This window comes from Cavia porcellus, unplaced genomic scaffold, assembly GCF_034190915.1.
Source record: "Cavia porcellus strain 051 isolate PalLab524CR breed Dunkin Hartley unplaced genomic scaffold, mCavPor4.1 scaffold_2, whole genome shotgun sequence".
NCBI classification, from domain to species: domain Eukaryota; kingdom Metazoa; phylum Chordata; class Mammalia; order Rodentia; family Caviidae; genus Cavia; species Cavia porcellus.
Genome location: NW_026947485.1, coordinates 97,885,328 through 97,902,451, shown reverse-complemented (window position 1 = coordinate 97,902,451; position 17,124 = coordinate 97,885,328). Strand labels below are relative to the sequence as shown.

The 17,124-nt window shown below is 50.7% G+C and overlaps 1 protein-coding gene across 8 annotated transcripts in view; it reads left to right on the top strand.

Annotated features, from left to right (window-relative positions):
- Ctbp2 (C-terminal binding protein 2) overlaps positions 1-17,124 on the top strand; it is a 151,702-nt gene that overhangs the window by 130,033 nt on the left and 4,545 nt on the right. For all 8 annotated transcript variants that reach the window (XM_063244905.1, XM_063244901.1, XM_063244903.1 and 5 more), the window contains 5 exons: positions 8,765-8,919; positions 9,194-9,338; positions 12,767-12,973; positions 15,961-16,175; positions 16,768-16,898. In XM_063244905.1, coding sequence (XP_063100975.1) covers positions 8,782-8,919; positions 9,194-9,338; positions 12,767-12,973; positions 15,961-16,175; positions 16,768-16,898 — 836 coding nt within the window. In that variant the 5' untranslated portion in view covers positions 8,765-8,781. The remainder of the gene's footprint in view (positions 1-8,764; positions 8,920-9,193; positions 9,339-12,766; positions 12,974-15,960; positions 16,176-16,767; positions 16,899-17,124) is intronic.

The following is a 17,124-nucleotide window of genomic DNA, read 5'->3' as shown; positions in this document are numbered from 1 at the left end:
TAGTTATTATTTTTTTAAGGTCCTAGTTATTTGTTTTGATTGCAACTCTTTTGATGTCACATCTAAGAGGCTATTGCTTAATCCAGGTTTCTAAAGAATGACCTTAGTGTCTTCCTCTAAAAGTTTTGTGGCTGAGCTCCACTATCGACATCTTTGATCTGCATCTCATTCAGCTCTGCAGATGCCCCATGATCTAGTCCCAACCTCTTGTACCAGGCTATCTAGTCCCAGCACCAGTGCTTTGCTTTTTGGGAACTGAGCACTGAGTAAGGTAAGCCATGCTGTCCCCCAGCCTCAAACTCATGTTAGAATTTTACCTTTGGCAATAGACTTTCTGTGGAAGAACGATGGACTTTCTAAGAGAGAAAGCCAATGTGTATTAGCAGGAAAGTTTTTCAGGTGTTTGGAACCAATTTCTTCTACCCAAGAGCATATGAGAAAGCATTGGCAAGCTTTTTCACAGATTTCTTGCTGGTGTATGAGAGACTGATTTGTAGGTTTGTGAGAGAAATAATGTTTGTGACACACCCATTCTTAGCCCACGTTGGCCACTTGGTTGCGGGAAATTAAACACCCTACTGTGTCTGCGCGACTGCCACCACCAGCTGCCTCACACATAGGGAAAGCTCGCACTCTGTTCCCTTACCTTGCTCCACAGGGGCCCCACAGTCTTGATCAGCTAGGGCGGAGTAAAGCAACTAACAAAGACATCATCATATTGCAGAAGAATAGGTTGAAAACCACCAGGCCACCCCCACAGAGGTGCAGGGCAGCTCTGAGTTGCTGCTCTCCTTGGAGCAGAGAGTATGCTGCCCAAAAGAGATCCCTGTGTAGGAGAGCTGCGAGGGCTGTGGGGGGTGGGGAATCCTGTGCCAAGTTCATAGAGGAAAATCTCCAGGCCTAGCTATGATGAGGAGAGGACCTCGTTATCCTGGACTGCTAGAAACACAGCAGGGCTGCTGGGCTGGGCAGCACCTGGCCCTAGATCAGTCCTTTCCCGGATCTGGGCCACGTGATGTAGCCTTGAGATTCTAGGGACTGATGGTAGTCGTATAGACTTGGTCACTTCCCCTTTTAAAATCTGTGGCTCAGAGAGGTTAGCTCCCTGCTCTAGGTCACACAGCAGGGTTAGGCCTTCAAGCCAAGGTGTCTCGCTGTAAACCTGTGCTTAGTGGCTGTGTCATGGTGAACCATGCTTTGGGACAGCAAGGAAAGTCAGTAATGGTGCAAGATTGGTCAAATGGTCCAGCTTCTCAGCAAGAGTCCTGAGTGCCATGGGACTCCCTACCCTCCTGAACACTGTCCCCACATGGTGGGCCCTGTACATGACTTAGCTCAGGGCCCATGTGCTCCATGGTCCCCTCCTGACTGCTTGGCTGTCTCCAGCTGGTGTCCCCAGGGCCATACTTGGACCTGACCATTGCACTATTGTCTCAAACAGATGAGAGATTTAGTGCTTCCAGTGATAAGCAACATTCTTCTCCTCGCAATTCAGTGCAGTGTAAGATACCCTTTGGGCTTCCGGGGATCTAAACATAGCTATCAGGAGTTGCTATAATACTTAGAAGGAAAAAATAAATTCAGATGACAGGGCCAGAATGTAGAGCATTCCCAGCAGACCTGTGTATAGCAACAGGTGAGAATTCTGTGAGCTTCCTGGTACCAAAAGTAAGGTGGAAAGCAGAATTCTTAAAATGTTCATGTTGTCAATACAATAGGAGTGACAATCCTATTGCTAAAAAGGTATATTTTCTGAGTGTTCGGAGTTGATTGCCCAAGTGTCAGCCCTGGGTTTGCAATTTGCTGTCTTAATCCTGCCCTGCATCTTCCCAATTACGGCCCCAGCTGACTTGGATAGCATGTTGTTCTCAATTTTTGTCAGGGCCTCATTCTGATGGAAGCTGCTAGGCTCTCGATGCAGTTTGGGGCTAGATAGGGCAAGGCTGCTACCCAGGCCTGGTGCCTGATTGCGGCTGGCTCTTCTCAGGGGAGTGCTGAGCAGGAGCAGAGCTTTGTCTGCTGGAGAGGTGAATGTTGTGGCCCACTGCCAGGCCCTGGCATCAGTGCTGTTTAACCCCAGCCTCTGAACCCAGCCCTACCCTGGGGACTTTCCTGTTAGGTGCTTTTGTGTATGAAGGGATCAGTTGACTGGATTCTAGTGTTTTCCTATAAAATGGACTTTGAGCCTGAAACACTTTGGAAGTCATCAGGTTTTAAGGAAAATAACAGAGGAAAGGAGCAGGAAGGAGCTGTCTGACCAGCTGCCGCGCTCTGGAAAGTTGCCTTCTCAGGGCCCAGGGCACTGCCTTTGGCCTTTGGCCCAATAGCCTGCCCTATAGTGAACCTGCAAGAGGAACCTGAAGAATCACCTTCTTTCGATTTGAGGACCACCGTGTACACCTGGGTGAGCTGAAAGCGCACAGATTTTTCACTCTTGTGCCCTGGACCTGTAGCTGGTGCAGCTAAACAGGATGGCAGTGCTATTTTTATGCAGGTCAGGCCCCTTTCTAGAGTAATGTCCATTCTTTAAGAACACTCCCATATCTGTCCATCTGATTCCAGCGAACATGCTAACAGCTGAAACAGGACCCCAGAGGGCCTGTGGCATCAGGCATGCACAGGCAGCCATGCTGTCCAAGCAGGCAGGGCCACGGGCATATGGTGGACCTAGGCCACTGTAAGGAGTGACCGTGTCCAGCTTGTGAATAGGGACCACACATGCACAGTTGCCAGCACACACAGTTGCTGTCGTTAATGGGCAGGTGTTGCTCATTGGTATTTACCTTTTCTCCTTTGACTAGATTTGTCCCGGGGAGATCCCTAGTGTTTGTTACTTGTGCCTCTGTCCAGTGTGAGAGTTTGTTGAGCTGCACTAGTCAGTGTGACATGGCTGTTCAAGAAGGGGTATAGGTTTGGGCTTCCCTCTGTGCTGTAGTGAACCCTCGGGCTGAGTGCAAAGCCTGTGAAGCCAAATAGGCTTGGAGGTAAGTCCTAATTCTGCCAATCACTTGTACTGTAATCTCAGGCAGATTCAACTTAAACTCTCAGTCTCTTGTTTTCTTAGTGGAAAACCTCTCCTGAGTTGGAATGAAGAAGTGCCCAGGACAGCCATTGTGAGTAAACAGGAACTACTAGGTCTAGCTTTATTTTACCCTCTTGGCCCACATGACCAGTAAAGAGGCTGGCTATGTACCTTCCCTGAATTTCTTGGAACTTGATTTCCATAGACATTTTGGTTTTGGGTTCCTAAGTGATTTTATTGATTCAATAATACACTACAAACCAAGCACAGAAAAGTGAGCAGCAGCAGTGGTACTGCACACAGGGCTTAACATTTTACAACTTTAGACTAATCCTAGGTATTTTGCCACCTTCCCTGTGCACCATTGGAAAGTGCTCTGTATCTCATTACTGTGACACAGAGTGTACCCAGCCCAGGTGGTGTATGCCGGGGAGAAAGGAGCCTGCAGACAGCCACTTAAAATGTGTAGCTGAGGCTGGCCAGAGGGTGGGTTCAGTTGGTAGCTTCCCAGCAGGCTTTAGATCAGCTTACAACACCCCTCACCCCCAGCTCACAACTTTTAAGAGCTTAGCTCTTGAATTCAGGCTTTCATGGTTCAAGGGCTATTTGTGAGCTCCTTATGTGAACAGCTGCTAGACCTGGGGAGATCAACCCCAGGACGCCCACTAGTGACCTCACAGCAGACAGAGGAGGCCAAGTAAACACCACAAAGCAATGACTCAGTAGAACCAGCCAACCTTGGCACTGCGCTCCATGGCATGGTAGAATCTTTGCTCAAAAAGTGAATTCACTAAGATCCTCCCAGCTGCTTGCCTGCAAGTCCCTTTTTATGATTGAGGTTCATGCATTTGTAGGCTTTGTTTTGGCCAAAGTCCCAGAGTTCATCTCTTCAACAGAGGCTTGGAATTGCAGCCACATAGAAGAAGTGCATGTGGGAGGCACAGGCAGTGGGAATTGGAATCTGAGGTTTGGCAGGTGACTTTCAGGGCATGGTGGCAGCAGGAGCCCATCAGAGCTATTCATAGGGAAAGAAACATCATGCACATTCTTGCCAGAAGGCAATTGACAGGTCATCTGCCTGTGCACAAGGTCCTGACCACTCACCCCTCCAGAGAACTGAGCCTCCCTTAGGTCCTTTTAGTACAAGGAGCAGCAGAATTGCTGAGGCAAAGGGCTTAGGTAGAAGGAAGGAGGTATCCTGGGCCTCGTCCACCAGTGTTCCAGGTATAGCTGAGTCACTGTTGTGATGGAGGCAGGTGCAAACCAAAAGGCCTACCATGGAGGAAAGCCGTATTCTGTTCCTGTCTTGTCCCTGGATCCCCACCCTTCTCAGCAGATTGGAGGGAAGACCTAGAATGTTTAAAGGGGTCATAACCCTTTCTTTGGGGTGCCCCTCTTTGCAATGGGTGCACACTTTCTATGATGTGTGAACCACTGACTTTCAATCTGTTACAAGGGGACTTGGCTCACTCTGGCATGACACACAGATTTCAGCCAGCCTTGCCGGGTGGCTCTTGAGCATTAAGTGATTGAGTCCACCAAGGCTCAGAGGCCCAAGATCCTAGTCTAAGAAAGAAGTCTGTCGTTAATTTGTGGTGTCTGCTATGAATGCAGAAATAGTAAAGTGGTGTTGGTACTTGATTTGCATAGTAAGAAGCTTCCACAGGTGAAACCCTCAGAGGTATCAGATGGAGTTAAAGGGAGAGGGAGGTAGATATTTAGGCTCTCCGCTCCTGGGGAGCGAATATTTGTTACCAATCTCCACAAAGCAAACCATGCTAAGTCTACATCCCAGACTACCCTAGAGGCTTTACAAGGTGCGGATGTGGTTCTGGGAAAGCTTCACAGAGATAACACATTTGTCAGATGAAAAGGTGGGCGACAATATAGAAACAAACCAGATTTTCAATGGCTGTGGTATTTGCTGTCTTCAAATAGTGCTACACACTTACTGTGCAGTTCAATTCCAAATCACTACGCTGAAGCTGCTCCCTGTGAGAGACAGGCCTATTGGTTATCATGCAGCTGCTGTGGGCTGGGGTGCCATGTTTGCTCCCTTTCCAGAACTTCCGCTATTTACAACTCGAGTGTGATGGTTTAAAACATGATCTGCACCCAGGGTAGACCTTAGACAAAGAAAGGAGGTAGGTGCCTCTTACTTGGACAAGATGAGCTGTGCTTGGGTCTCCAGCCCACACCATACTGTGCAGCACACATGCTGGCCCAGATTAATGCCAACTCTTGGGCCCCGCCCCTTACTGGTGCCTGGCCCCAGTCTTGACCTTCAGTTCTGCCTCCAAATACCCCTTCATCAGACTTGGCTATGGCCTGAGTCTGACCTTCTAGAAATTGAGATGCTATGCCTGACCAAGGAAGGTTGAGCCATTGGGTTGCAGGAGGTGGCCATTTTGTTAGGAATAGTCCACATTTAACAGCGGGTCTTCTTAGTGTGGTGGAAGACATGATCAGGCCCCCTAAGGGTCTGTGCAGTATATTCAAGGCTGCTCTCAAGATGGAGGTCCAGGTTCATGTGACTGTACCCTCTCTGTATCACCACACCTCCCAGGCCACCTCAGAGGACTCGGCTGGTAAAGCATTCACTTTGCCTTCTCGCTGGATAGGCAGAGCTCTGTGAACAATGTGTTTTGTCTGAGGATCTCTGGAGAGACTGCTGGATGACATCGCCTGGAGAATCTCCAGGCCATAGAGGTTCCCCCAGTGCCGCCTACAAGGCCCTATACTTGATCTAACCCAGTCCCTAACCCTTCCCTGGGATCTGTAACCCTTTGGACTTGTCTTGCCCAGATCCCTGGTCACTGTATACCAAATGCCAGCAACTTGCCCTGGTAGTGCCCTTTCTCTGAGTTCAGTTTATTTACAAGCAGTTTAAACTCTAAGCAGTGCTAGGCCCAGGGACAGACAGCAGGCTGGCCTCAAGCTGTGGCGCTGTGCCTCCCCAGCACAGGAGCAGCCCCCGTTGTGTAGGGACGAGCCTGGAACCAGCCAGTAATTGATACCAGGGGAGCTGGCTGCACTTTCTGCCCCGAAAAGCTAATCTTGGGCAAGCTTTAGGCAGTAGTACCGGTCGAAAGTGGAATGACCCTGAAACGGACAAGGTGGGACAGTCAGCAGTGCAGATGACTGACTTTGTGAAGAGGGTGCTGGACACTGCCCCCTGATCACATTTCTCCACAATGTGGTGCTCTCGCGGTAACTCACTGAGGCACACTGCAGTGTGTAGCCACCCCAGGTCCCACCTGGAAACAGAAATAGTCTCACCAAGTCCTTGTCAGTCTTTGTGCATGGAAAAGCCTTTAGCAGTGCACTAATTGGGAGCCATAGCTTTTTGCCCTCAGCATCAGGTTTAGGAAAGATTCATTACACACTGTGCCCTGGGCTTTCCTCCCCCAGACTCCCCTCTCTGTGGACAACTTGTCCTGCATACACACCCCACTTCCCAGGGTCCATCTTACTACATATGAGCCTTGCTCTGTAATGTGTCCATCTCAGTTGTGTGGTAAAAAGGTGTCGTTTGTCAGGAGGGCAAAAGGTGTGTGAGGAAAGTTGGGAGATCTTTCCTCTGCGTCTCCATCAGGACTAAGACCTCTATCCCGGCCCATAGCAAGGACTGCATCTGACTCTGGATGCTGGAGTTTGCAGTACAGGTTCCTTCTGGGACAGTGTCCTTGCATTCTTCCTCATCCTCTGCTGGGCTCTCCTGTGGCACCCTTAAATTACGGTCCTCACAGCACCTGCGTGCCAAGCCCGTGTACAGGACACAGTGGAGTCTCACCCACTCCCACCAGGCCAGATGATCTGTCTCGTAAGGGACCCAAGGGTCTCATGGGCCAGCATTGTCTGAGGGGACAACAAAGGGAGGGTTTCACCAAAGAGAAAAAGCGACCAACATTAGGGAAGAAGCTGATCTCAATCGCTAGGCAACCTGGAGTTTGTTACCCTGGTAACAGATTCATGCCCTAATGCCATGGATGGACACGTTGTGACAGTGGCTCTCAGCCCTTCAGTATACGTCAGGTGGCTCCGGCCCTGCCTCATGCCTGGCCTTGTTCTCCTGTGCAGTTACTACCTTACTAACCTCCAGCATTTCTTGCAGTAATGTACCCCCTGATGAAATGCCCTGCCGACACCCTTGGAAATCAAGCCGGGGTTCCCCACACTGCAGGCCCGCTTGGTTTGGGGCTGCCAATCCCTCTACCCATAGCCCTTTTAGCAACTGGCCAATTCACAACTTTCTTAGAAAAGGAGCCTGTGCCTCTCTGTGAGATCACTGCTTCCTTGCGTCCCCTATGTGATCTGGGACTAGAGGGGGTTCTCCAGGGGTCTGATCTTTAGATGTCAGACGTTTGGCCCGGAGGGAGCCTTCTCCCTATCCTAAGGCCCCAGCCTCCCCTCTTTCTACCAAGAATGGAGAGGAAGCATGGAGGGTAGTTTCAGAGGACCAACCTCCAGTGAACTGAATTGTGAGTCCTCAGCACAGCGCCATTCCTGAGACTGCTGGAGTTCCTTTGGGCAGGGCACAATGTGCCTGGGCAGAGAGCTTCTGCCTTGTGAGTGGAACCTGTGACACTGTAATGGTCACACAAAAACCATATGGTCCTATAATCCTCCCATGTAGCCGCTGTGGGAGCAGACAAGAAGACCATGGTGAGCTGGGCCGACCTTGCCCTCAGGAGGGAATGGGGAAATCCCTGGCAACAGCCCTGGCCAGAAATGTCTTAACACACACCTGGACCTCTGAAAGCTTCAAATGCCCCAAAAGCCATCTTACACAGAATTTGGAACCAGCTGGTTCTTGCATGTCCAGCATGTGGGTCAGGATGACTCCCTTGTTAAGGCTAAGGCAGAGGGTCGGGAGGGGACTACAGAGTCCAAGATGCCCTGCTGAATGTGAATTTGAAGGAGTGATCTGTCAGGTAATTGGCTGCTTCACTACTGCAGTGGCTGTCAGGACTTAAGTTTCCAGCACAGAGAAGCCAAGGATGCCCAAGCTTGGGTGATCACCCATGGGCCTTGAAGGGAAGTCTTTCTTTTCTGAGCATCTGGGGCCAGGGCCACACTGGCAGAGAAAGGGTGAAGGCCTTACCTCCGCTGTGCCAAAGCTCTAGAAGCCACTGCATCTGTGTGCATGGATCTGTACCAGCGATCGCTAGGGAGCACTGCCGGGGGCCAAGCCAACACTCTGTCTGGTTTTCCACCAGACTTCTTGAGATTTCCTCAGAGCGAGACACCTTCGCATGCCCCCTCCCGGTTCTTGTGTGTCCTGTCCTATTTATTTTGACAAGCAGTTGGTGGTGGTACCAGCAGGAGGCACAAAGCTCTGTGTTCCTTTTGAGTGGTCTGTGGGCCACATATTAGCCCTGTTTGCTGTTACTGCCAACAGACCTCTGTTCCATGGCGCAGGGGAGTCAGCTCCACAGTGCGTTTCATGGATTCTCTGGTCCAGCAGACAGCATTGTGCTTTGTATCCCCTCATATCAGGGTTGAGCTGAGCTCACTGAGGTACACTGGACTCAGCCTGCAGTCTAGGAACCTCCCTTGCCACTCACTGTGAAATGGGGAACAACATGGCATCCCAACTCTACCTGCACAGTTGGGTCGTGTAAAGCAGCCCCGTGGGGTTGAGGGGAACTGGGGACCTCTCATGACCTCAGCTGCTGTTCTTGGGCTGCCAGGATATCGGCCCTCTCCTTCACCTGCCCACTGCACCTTCTTTCCTTGCAGGTATCCGCCCCCAGATCATGAACGGCCCCCTGCACCCCCGCCCGCTGGTGGCACTGTTAGATGGCAGAGACTGCACTGTGGAGATGCCTATCCTGAAGGACCTGGCCACAGTGGCCTTCTGTGACGCACAGTCCACACAGGAGATCCACGAAAAGGTGCGTGTACCCAAGCCAATAGTAGCACAGACATGCACTATACCACTCTTGTCCCCTCAGAAGTACACTGCTCAAGCCTCCCCAACACCCTTTCCCCACTGGGTCCCCCTAAATTACCAAAGCCATGTCTGCAGCAAGTGATTTTCTTAAAACAAATCCTTTGCTTTGGGCTCAGCATTGTGGGCACAAGGAACCATACCCCATACCTGGATGGTCTGGGGAGACGGGTCCACAGGGTGGGGCTCCTCACCTGGGCCCTGCTTTCCCCGTGCAGGTATTGAACGAGGCTGTGGGTGCCATGATGTACCACACCATCACCCTCACCAGGGAAGACCTAGAGAAGTTCAAGGCCCTGAGAGTGATCGTGCGGATTGGCAGTGGCTATGACAACGTGGACATCAAGGCTGCCGGCGAGCTGGGTGAGCGTGTGTCCATTGCTGCAGGGTCTGGGAGAAGGGACAGAGCAGCTGCTCTAGCTACAGGAAGGTTGCTGAGGGGGTCTCTGAAGGACCTTGCTGCTCATTTTCATACAGTTCAGGAAACATGGTCTTTGTCACCAGAGCTCACAGCAGGCTCTAAAAGGACCTGGAAAACATATCTGTGGGCTCCTTCTCATGGAGTGGAGGACCTGGATGTGCACACATCACTGTAAACTGCCTCTGTTTGGGTTGAGAGGACTCGTGTGTGGAGTTCCCTCAGCCCTGTGGGGAGCCCTCTTCCCAAGGGCTGCTGTCCATGAAACAATCTGCAGCTTGTCCTCTGGGAGAGTATCACTGGCAGTCATTACCCACCCAGGTCAGCACCAAAATGGACCAAGCACTGCCCAGCACCCTGCCCTGCCTGAACCAGCGGTGCTTTCAAAGGAAATCCAGAGGCAACAGGTGGAGACCCAAAGCCAAGGCTCACGCCTGTTTACACCAGTGAAGCACAGTGACCTTGCTGTCCCACATCCCACATGGGCTTGGTGTACACTGTGTTTGTAGAGAGGTCCAAATGCTCAGCAGTGTCCCTTTTGAAAGGGCTAGGAAGGTCACAATACTCACTTGCCGTCGTGAGCTTTGGAGAAGCCCAAATTCATGATACCGTTTACCAAGTGTGACCTGCAGCCTGTTTCCACCTCACCTAGAGGCCCTGGCTCTCCAGGAATGGCCAGACAAAGGAGTGCAGTGCCCCCTCACCGGCAGCCCAGTGCTGTGCTTGAGCTGGAATGCCAGACACATGGGCCTGTTCTGCCCATCGCCCAGGATTACCACCTGCCACTTATCAGTGGAAGCATCCCCAGTGCCTGTGGCAGTCCAAGCCTGGGTCTGCATGTGAGTGTAGGGTGTCTCTTAGTTTTTGGACCCTCACTAGCCGTTTAGAGCAGCAGCCACGTTCTTAATACTGGTTGTGGAACAGGGCAGCGACATCCTGCTGGTGTCCGTGGCACTGGGAGTCTAGAAGTGGTGGGTGGGGCCACTCCTCCCACATCCATTGTGGCAAGAAGCTCATCAGGAATAGGACCAAGGGTCACATCGGATTCCAGGCTCCCTCCAGGAACCTGGGAAGTGGAAGCTTCGCGTGTCCCCCACATCCTGGAAGCTGTGTACCTTTTTGCGTCCATGCAGTGCCCTTGGCCTAACCAGCAGCATTTGCCTCCAGCCACAGCCTACTTGTGAGCCCCTCTTTGTTGCAACAGAGAAACTCAGCTAGATGGGAGTCTCCAGCAATGTTTAACACAAACAAAAATTCCCCCCCCCCTTCAGCATAAGCAAAGAAATTTCTATTTAAAAACAATTATAATTTAGGGGCTAGGGATATAGCTCAGCAGTAGAGTTCCTGCCTGGCAAGTACAAGGTCTTTGAGTTCAATTCCTGGTTCAAATAAGTAAATAATAAAAATTAAAACATAAGAATTGGAAATCCCAAGACGAACAGTGAAAGACAAGATTCTCAAGCCCGCTCCCTCACATACCTCCTGTTTCTCTAGCACATCTGCCCCTCAGCATAGCCCGACCAGGTGCCAGCCCCATACTTGGGCAAGGAGTGAATATGACAGCCTAGTTCACAAGACCAGACTTTGTGGGGAGAAACAAGAGGGCCCCCTGGGCTAAACTGCCTTCTATAGCAGGGCAGTTTTCAATTGTGAGATTTGGGAAGGGAAGTGAGCTTCAGTCCAAGTATCTTTTCTCTCTAAAAGCATTTCCAAGTCTTTCTGTGGGCAGAGCTCTTGCAGTAGGGCTGGAGAACAGGAGGTGGCCACAGGCACACCCTCTTCCCAAAACTATGCTGAGAGCAGGGCCCTGTGTGTCACAGGAGACAACAAGCACTGTGCTTATGTGAGGCTTTGAGCCCAGGATAGTGAAAGTCAGCACTAGAGGGAGGAGAGGCTCAGAAACCCCCTTCAGGCCCCACTGTGGCAGAAAACAGTACCTGGTACAGGTAAGAGCTCCACAGGTACCTCCTTGAGAAGCACATGAAGGAGCCAGGCATGGTAGCACATGCCTATGAATCCCAGTACTTTGGAGGCTGATGCAGGAGGATTGCTGCAAGTATGAGGCCTGCTTGGGCTACAAAGTGAGTTCAAGACCAGCCTGAACCGCATAGTAAGATTGTCTCAACCCCAAAATAAATAAGAAGCAGAAGCAGGCAGAAGCTTCAGGGCCTCTTCTGCCCTTTGCAGTGCCTACCATCCCATCAAGCTCCGTTGCCTGTTTTAGTACTGAGAATGCCGAGAAAGCAACTCTGCTCTGTGGGCCTCTGTTGTGGGCACAGACTTCCCCAATCCTTGAGATCAGTGAGGATGACATCCTTCCTTTGTGGGTGTTAGAACCACACGTGTTAATATTTGAAGCTTCCCTGAGGAGGATCCCTTCCTGGAATCCTCACATGGCTGCAGCCTATTCTGTTTCTTGACAAAGATACCACCACAGTGGGCAGGCAGATAGATAGTTCTTCCTTCTCCTATCACCATTGACACAAGCACCCATCCACACTTGGTCCTCATAGTGTAGAGGTTCCCAGGCCTGGGCTGATGCCCGTCCAAGTAGGCCCTGGAGCAGAGGAACTGTATTACAAGTTCCGCTGTGAAGAATGAGCCCTGATCTCAGGCAGTGACACATCATGACTAGGTCACAGCAGAATCTGTTCCTGGCCATGCACTCCACTGAGCGTTAGCCAGCAGAGTAGTAAAAATTGCCCCAGCTGCCCAAGGTTCCTTAAACCTCTGGCATCTGCCTCAGTCTGCCCAGAGTCTAAAAATACTGTGGCTTGCATGACTGAGCCTGAGGTCCTGGGATGAACCATGTCAAGTGATGTAGGCCCATGTTCTGTAAGAACATTCACACACAACAGGAGCTTGTGGGCAGCATGGTCAGCCTCCATCCCAGCCAAAAATGAGGGCTGTTGGCCCAAAAGAGCCCTCAGTCAGACCGAGCTGCTCACAGTGGTTACATTGAGGAGTCTGGTCTTCGGCCCTGTACCCCCCACCCCCACCCAGTCCTGTTAGGGTGAGGCTCTAGTGCCCACTGGCTTCTTGGTGCTCTGAGTCTTCTTTGGGACTCAGTGCAGGCCTGGAAGGAAGCTGCCCAGGCCCTAGCTCGAGCACTGGGAGTTGAACTGCTAAGTATTAGAGCTCAAAGCCTCCTTGCAGGCAGAGATGTGAGCCAAGAGCCCTGGGCCTACTGACCCCTTGACCACACTCTATCTTCTAAACAGTGGAATGAGTCTCTGGCCACAAAGCCATATAGTAGCTAAATAAGCTGCCTCTACCCACCCCTTGCCTACAGCACCCCCAGGGCAGGTTGTCCTAGGACTGCCTTGCAGTCTGAGGGCTTCTGATGTCACGATTGTGCCTCTATCCTTTTCAGGGATCGCAGTGTGCAACATCCCATCGGCAGCTGTAGAAGAGACTGCTGATTCCACCATCTGCCACATCCTCAACCTGTACCGGCGGAACACATGGCTGTACCAGGCACTGCGAGAAGGGACACGGGTACAGAGTGTAGAACAGATCCGAGAGGTGGCCTCGGGAGCGGCCCGAATCCGTGGAGAAACACTAGGCCTCATCGGCTTTGGTATGTGCTGTTAGCCCAGGGGCAGCCCGTTTGTCAGAATTCGGGACAGCTACATGGGGGTCAGATCAGGGCCAGTGCCCCCAGCCCAACTGCATAGAGGCAGGAGGTAGAAGCAAATCTGGAACTGACTCAGAGGCAAGTCAAGTTAACTGTATCTAGAAAGCGTCTGTCAAGGGTACGCATCGGTGGCACAGCAAGTCCACACAGTGCATGGGGCTGAGTGACGGCCTGGCAGTGACAAGGCTGAGGTATACCCACAAGGCTCTGGGGTACCAGGCTGGTTAGACAACAGAATGTAGTGAAAGGTTGAAGGCTGGGGGTGGCACAGTCCAGACATCAGCGTAGAAAACTCCTAAGAGTGCCACAGTCCTGTACCTGGCTGTTGTCATGGAGACACAAGCAAGAGACCCTAGGAGGAACTCAACCAAGGAATAGATGACAATGGGGTCACCATAATGGGCAGCCAAAGAAATTCATGACTATTGATTGCACAAGGGGACAAGTAGGAGTCCTAGTTCCCAGCTCCCTGCAGTCTGTGTTGCCACCAAACCTCAGCCTTCCTGCTTACCAGCTATGACCTGATAACCCTTGGCTTCGGTGTTCTGATATGTAAACAGGGAATTGGGATAAACAGTCACCACCTCTCACTGCAAGGCAGTGAGAAGCACGTGAGACCTGTAGTTACCTCAGAGCCCCTTGAAGCCTTGGAACCTTGGTGGGGCTCACTGTGCCCTGCCTTTCCCCTACTTGGGACTTAGGAAGAAAGCCACATGAATGAGGCAAATTGCCAGGAGCTCCCCAGCATGCACACATTTCTACCAGGCTTGACCACCAGGCCTAAGGAGCCCAGCTGCTCGGAGGACCACACTTAGGAGGCTGTTGTTTTTAACTTCGTACCGTGATGGGTTTTTTTTCTTTTAAGGTACCAGTGTGAAATATTTTTCTTTTTACTTTGGGATAACTGAAATTGAGGAAGCCCCTCCCAGCTGACCTTTATTTTCTCCTGGGCATTGAACCCAGGACCTTCACATGTTGGGGGAGACACTTCACCACTGTGCTGTTACCCCAAACCCTCACGCAGAAAGCTATTCTCTAAAGCCATTTTACTAGGACCTCATCATGGTTTCTGTTCAGATGCAGCCTGTGTGTTGCTGCAGCGCCCTCTGCTGGTGCCCCACTGCGCTTCCTGTGTCTACCTTGGAACAGATTCTTAGAACTTGTTCCATCTTTAAGCCCCGCCTTGGCCTGCGGTGGGTGCACGCAGTCCACCCGAGTGATAGGAACCTCATAGCAGAGCTCCTACTCCAGTGGCGTATGATGCATCGCAGGGGTTGTGTCTTCAGCTGCATCCTTCTCTTCTACAAGACTGTTTCATGTTAGGTTTTCAGTGACAAAATCTCATGGTAAAGTGGCAGGCAGAGAAAACATGGGCATTGAAGAAAAAAGCCACTGAGAATGGCCAGGCACCTTCATCACAGCTGTGTTTAATCTTCTTCCCTGTGGGCCACTTCTCTACCTGCTGCCTGTCTGTGCAAGGAGGGAGCCCCTGTCTCAGGTCCAAGTTGGCAGAAGTCCGAAGGGTGACTGAGGACTGGCATGTTTGGAGGAGGTATTTATCCTGTTGGAAATGGACTCCAAGCAGCCATATCATGCGTCCCTAATCACATGCTTCATGTATACTGGGTACCTCAGTTTACAAATCTAGTTATTCCCATGATTCTGATGGCAAACCAAATTGGATATGAATTGAATTAAATTTCCCCATAGGGTCAACATTGCATCCAAGCACTGAATTTGATACTATTCTTGTCCAGTTCTGTTTGCCACCGAAATCATGGAAGGAATTAAGTTCAAGAACCAAGGTGCCACTAATGTGTCCAAGACACATCTTCTAGCCGAGTCACTTCCAAACTTCCATTCCCTCCCACCGTATAATCCTGCCTGTCCCACTGCCCAGCACTGGGGTTTGGCTCTTGTTCCTGGTCTGCTACATCCATGTGATTGTGTTGCAAGGAGTGACATGATGGATAATGGCCCACCAATTGCACTGTAGCTTTCCCTCATTAAACCTTTGTTTCAGTCTGCACAATTTAGATCAAGCTATCAAGTTGAACAAGTTGCCCCTCAAACACCAGCTTCTGAGTTGAAAACATGTCACCTCTTCCTTTGTTGATGCCTACACAATTTGAACAAAGGTTTGGATAAGGATTCAGTTTATGATTTTCCCAAGGGAGCCCCAACAGGCATCGCCCAACCCCTTTGTTTTCAAACTGAAAACTGCTCTGGAAAGCAAAAGTTACCATCAACTGGATGTGTTCAAATGACGGTCACTGGGGAGTCAAGCACATCTTCTTGTCCTGTTAAATGATGTGCATTATCACTTGTGGAATCCCAGGCTGCGTGCTGGAACTAGTCACCAAGTGAGAGGTGCATGCCCTGCCTCTCAGCCAGAGCAGTTTCGCACAGGAAATGTGTGCTGATGCTCGCACACTCAGGGTCACTGTGGAACACTGCACCCCCTGCAGACAGCAGCCCTAATGGTAACTGTGGCAGAACATACCATGTCAGACACTGACAGAAATAAAGCAGTACTGCTCATTTTAAACAAAAAACTGGGAGCATAAACAGGAAAGGAGAATACTGGTCGAGCTGAGGAGAGACACAAGAGGCTCATTAGAACATTGTAGCTCAGTGCAGGGTTGACACTGTCCATAAGTTTAAAAATAAATATTTCTACTGTAGCAAATATAAGTACGCACAGTGATCCTCATGTAAGACACCTATACCCATTCTGGCATGTGTCCTGGGGGAAGGGATGTGCTGGCCTTGGGTGCAACTGTACTGGGGCATTATTAGTGTGTCAGCAGCTGCCAGCTGGACTGGTGACCTGAGGCCCAAATTAAGACATGCCAGGACAGCAGGTTTGGGGCAAGGTATAGGACATCTACAGGAAGCCTCACTCACCTAGACATTCTATCTCTGCACAGGTCGCACAGGGCAGGCGGTTGCTGTTCGAGCCAAGGCCTTTGGATTCAGCGTCATATTTTATGACCCCTACTTGCAGGATGGCATAGAGCGATCCCTGGGCGTGCAGAGGGTCTACACCCTACAGGATTTGCTGTATCAGAGTGACTGTGTCTCCTTGCACTGCAATCTCAATGAACATAACCACCACCTCATCAATGACTTTACCATAAAGCAGGTAATTTGAAAATGTTTGTCTTCAAACCCTGTAATAGTGATGGCAAAGCTTTTAGACTGTGAATGCCCAAACAGCAACCAGAAACTCGCTGACAGTGTCAACATTGCTTCTGTATGTGCTGATATCGATGCTGGGGTATTGGGCTCACGTACTAACAGAGAGGGTTCCTCATGCCTGTGGCAGCACGCATCCCATAGGTTTGCCACTGCCATCCTAGAAGCATCCTTCAAAAGGTAGCACCTGTGGTGGCCACAAGAGGGATGGAAATGGTTTATAGACACAATAGAGCAGCAAAGAGACCCTTGGACAATCAGTTATTGAGGGAAGGAGGCAAACACACGACACAGCTGGCTCCCACTTTTGTGTAATCAGTTGTGCAGACCTGGCTTACAAAAGCAGAACATCAGATGACAGCTAGAGTTCCAGCCTTCCCTCCTCCCCTTCTAGATATCGATAAGACTTCCTGTTCCCTTCTGCCCACCATAGCACAGATCAACAGAACTCCCAGTTTGCAGCTTTCTTCTTTAAGGCTTGGTTCCAGAATGTCCTTCTGCAGCAGCGTGATATAACCAGCTTCTCTTTCCTTTCACAGATGAGGCAAGGAGCGTTCCTAGTGAATGCAGCCCGAGGTGGCCTGGTGGATGAGAAAGCCTTAGCCCAGGCCCTCAAAGAGGGCAGGATACGAGGGGCAGCCCTTGATGTGCACGAATCTGAGCCCTTTAGGTGCGTGTGTGGCTCAACTCCTGCCAGGGCATAGGGTCCAAATCTAAACTGACCTTTAAACTTGTGGCAGTTTTCCCAGACACATCCCTGGATAGGAAATTCTGGGGATGATGTCTAGTCTCTGCTTTGCAGTACAAATCAGAAGGTCCCTGAGGATTATCATGGTGGTGGTTCTGCAGACAGGCTTCCTCTCTATCCTGGAATCATAGTTCTGTTAGAGGAAGTC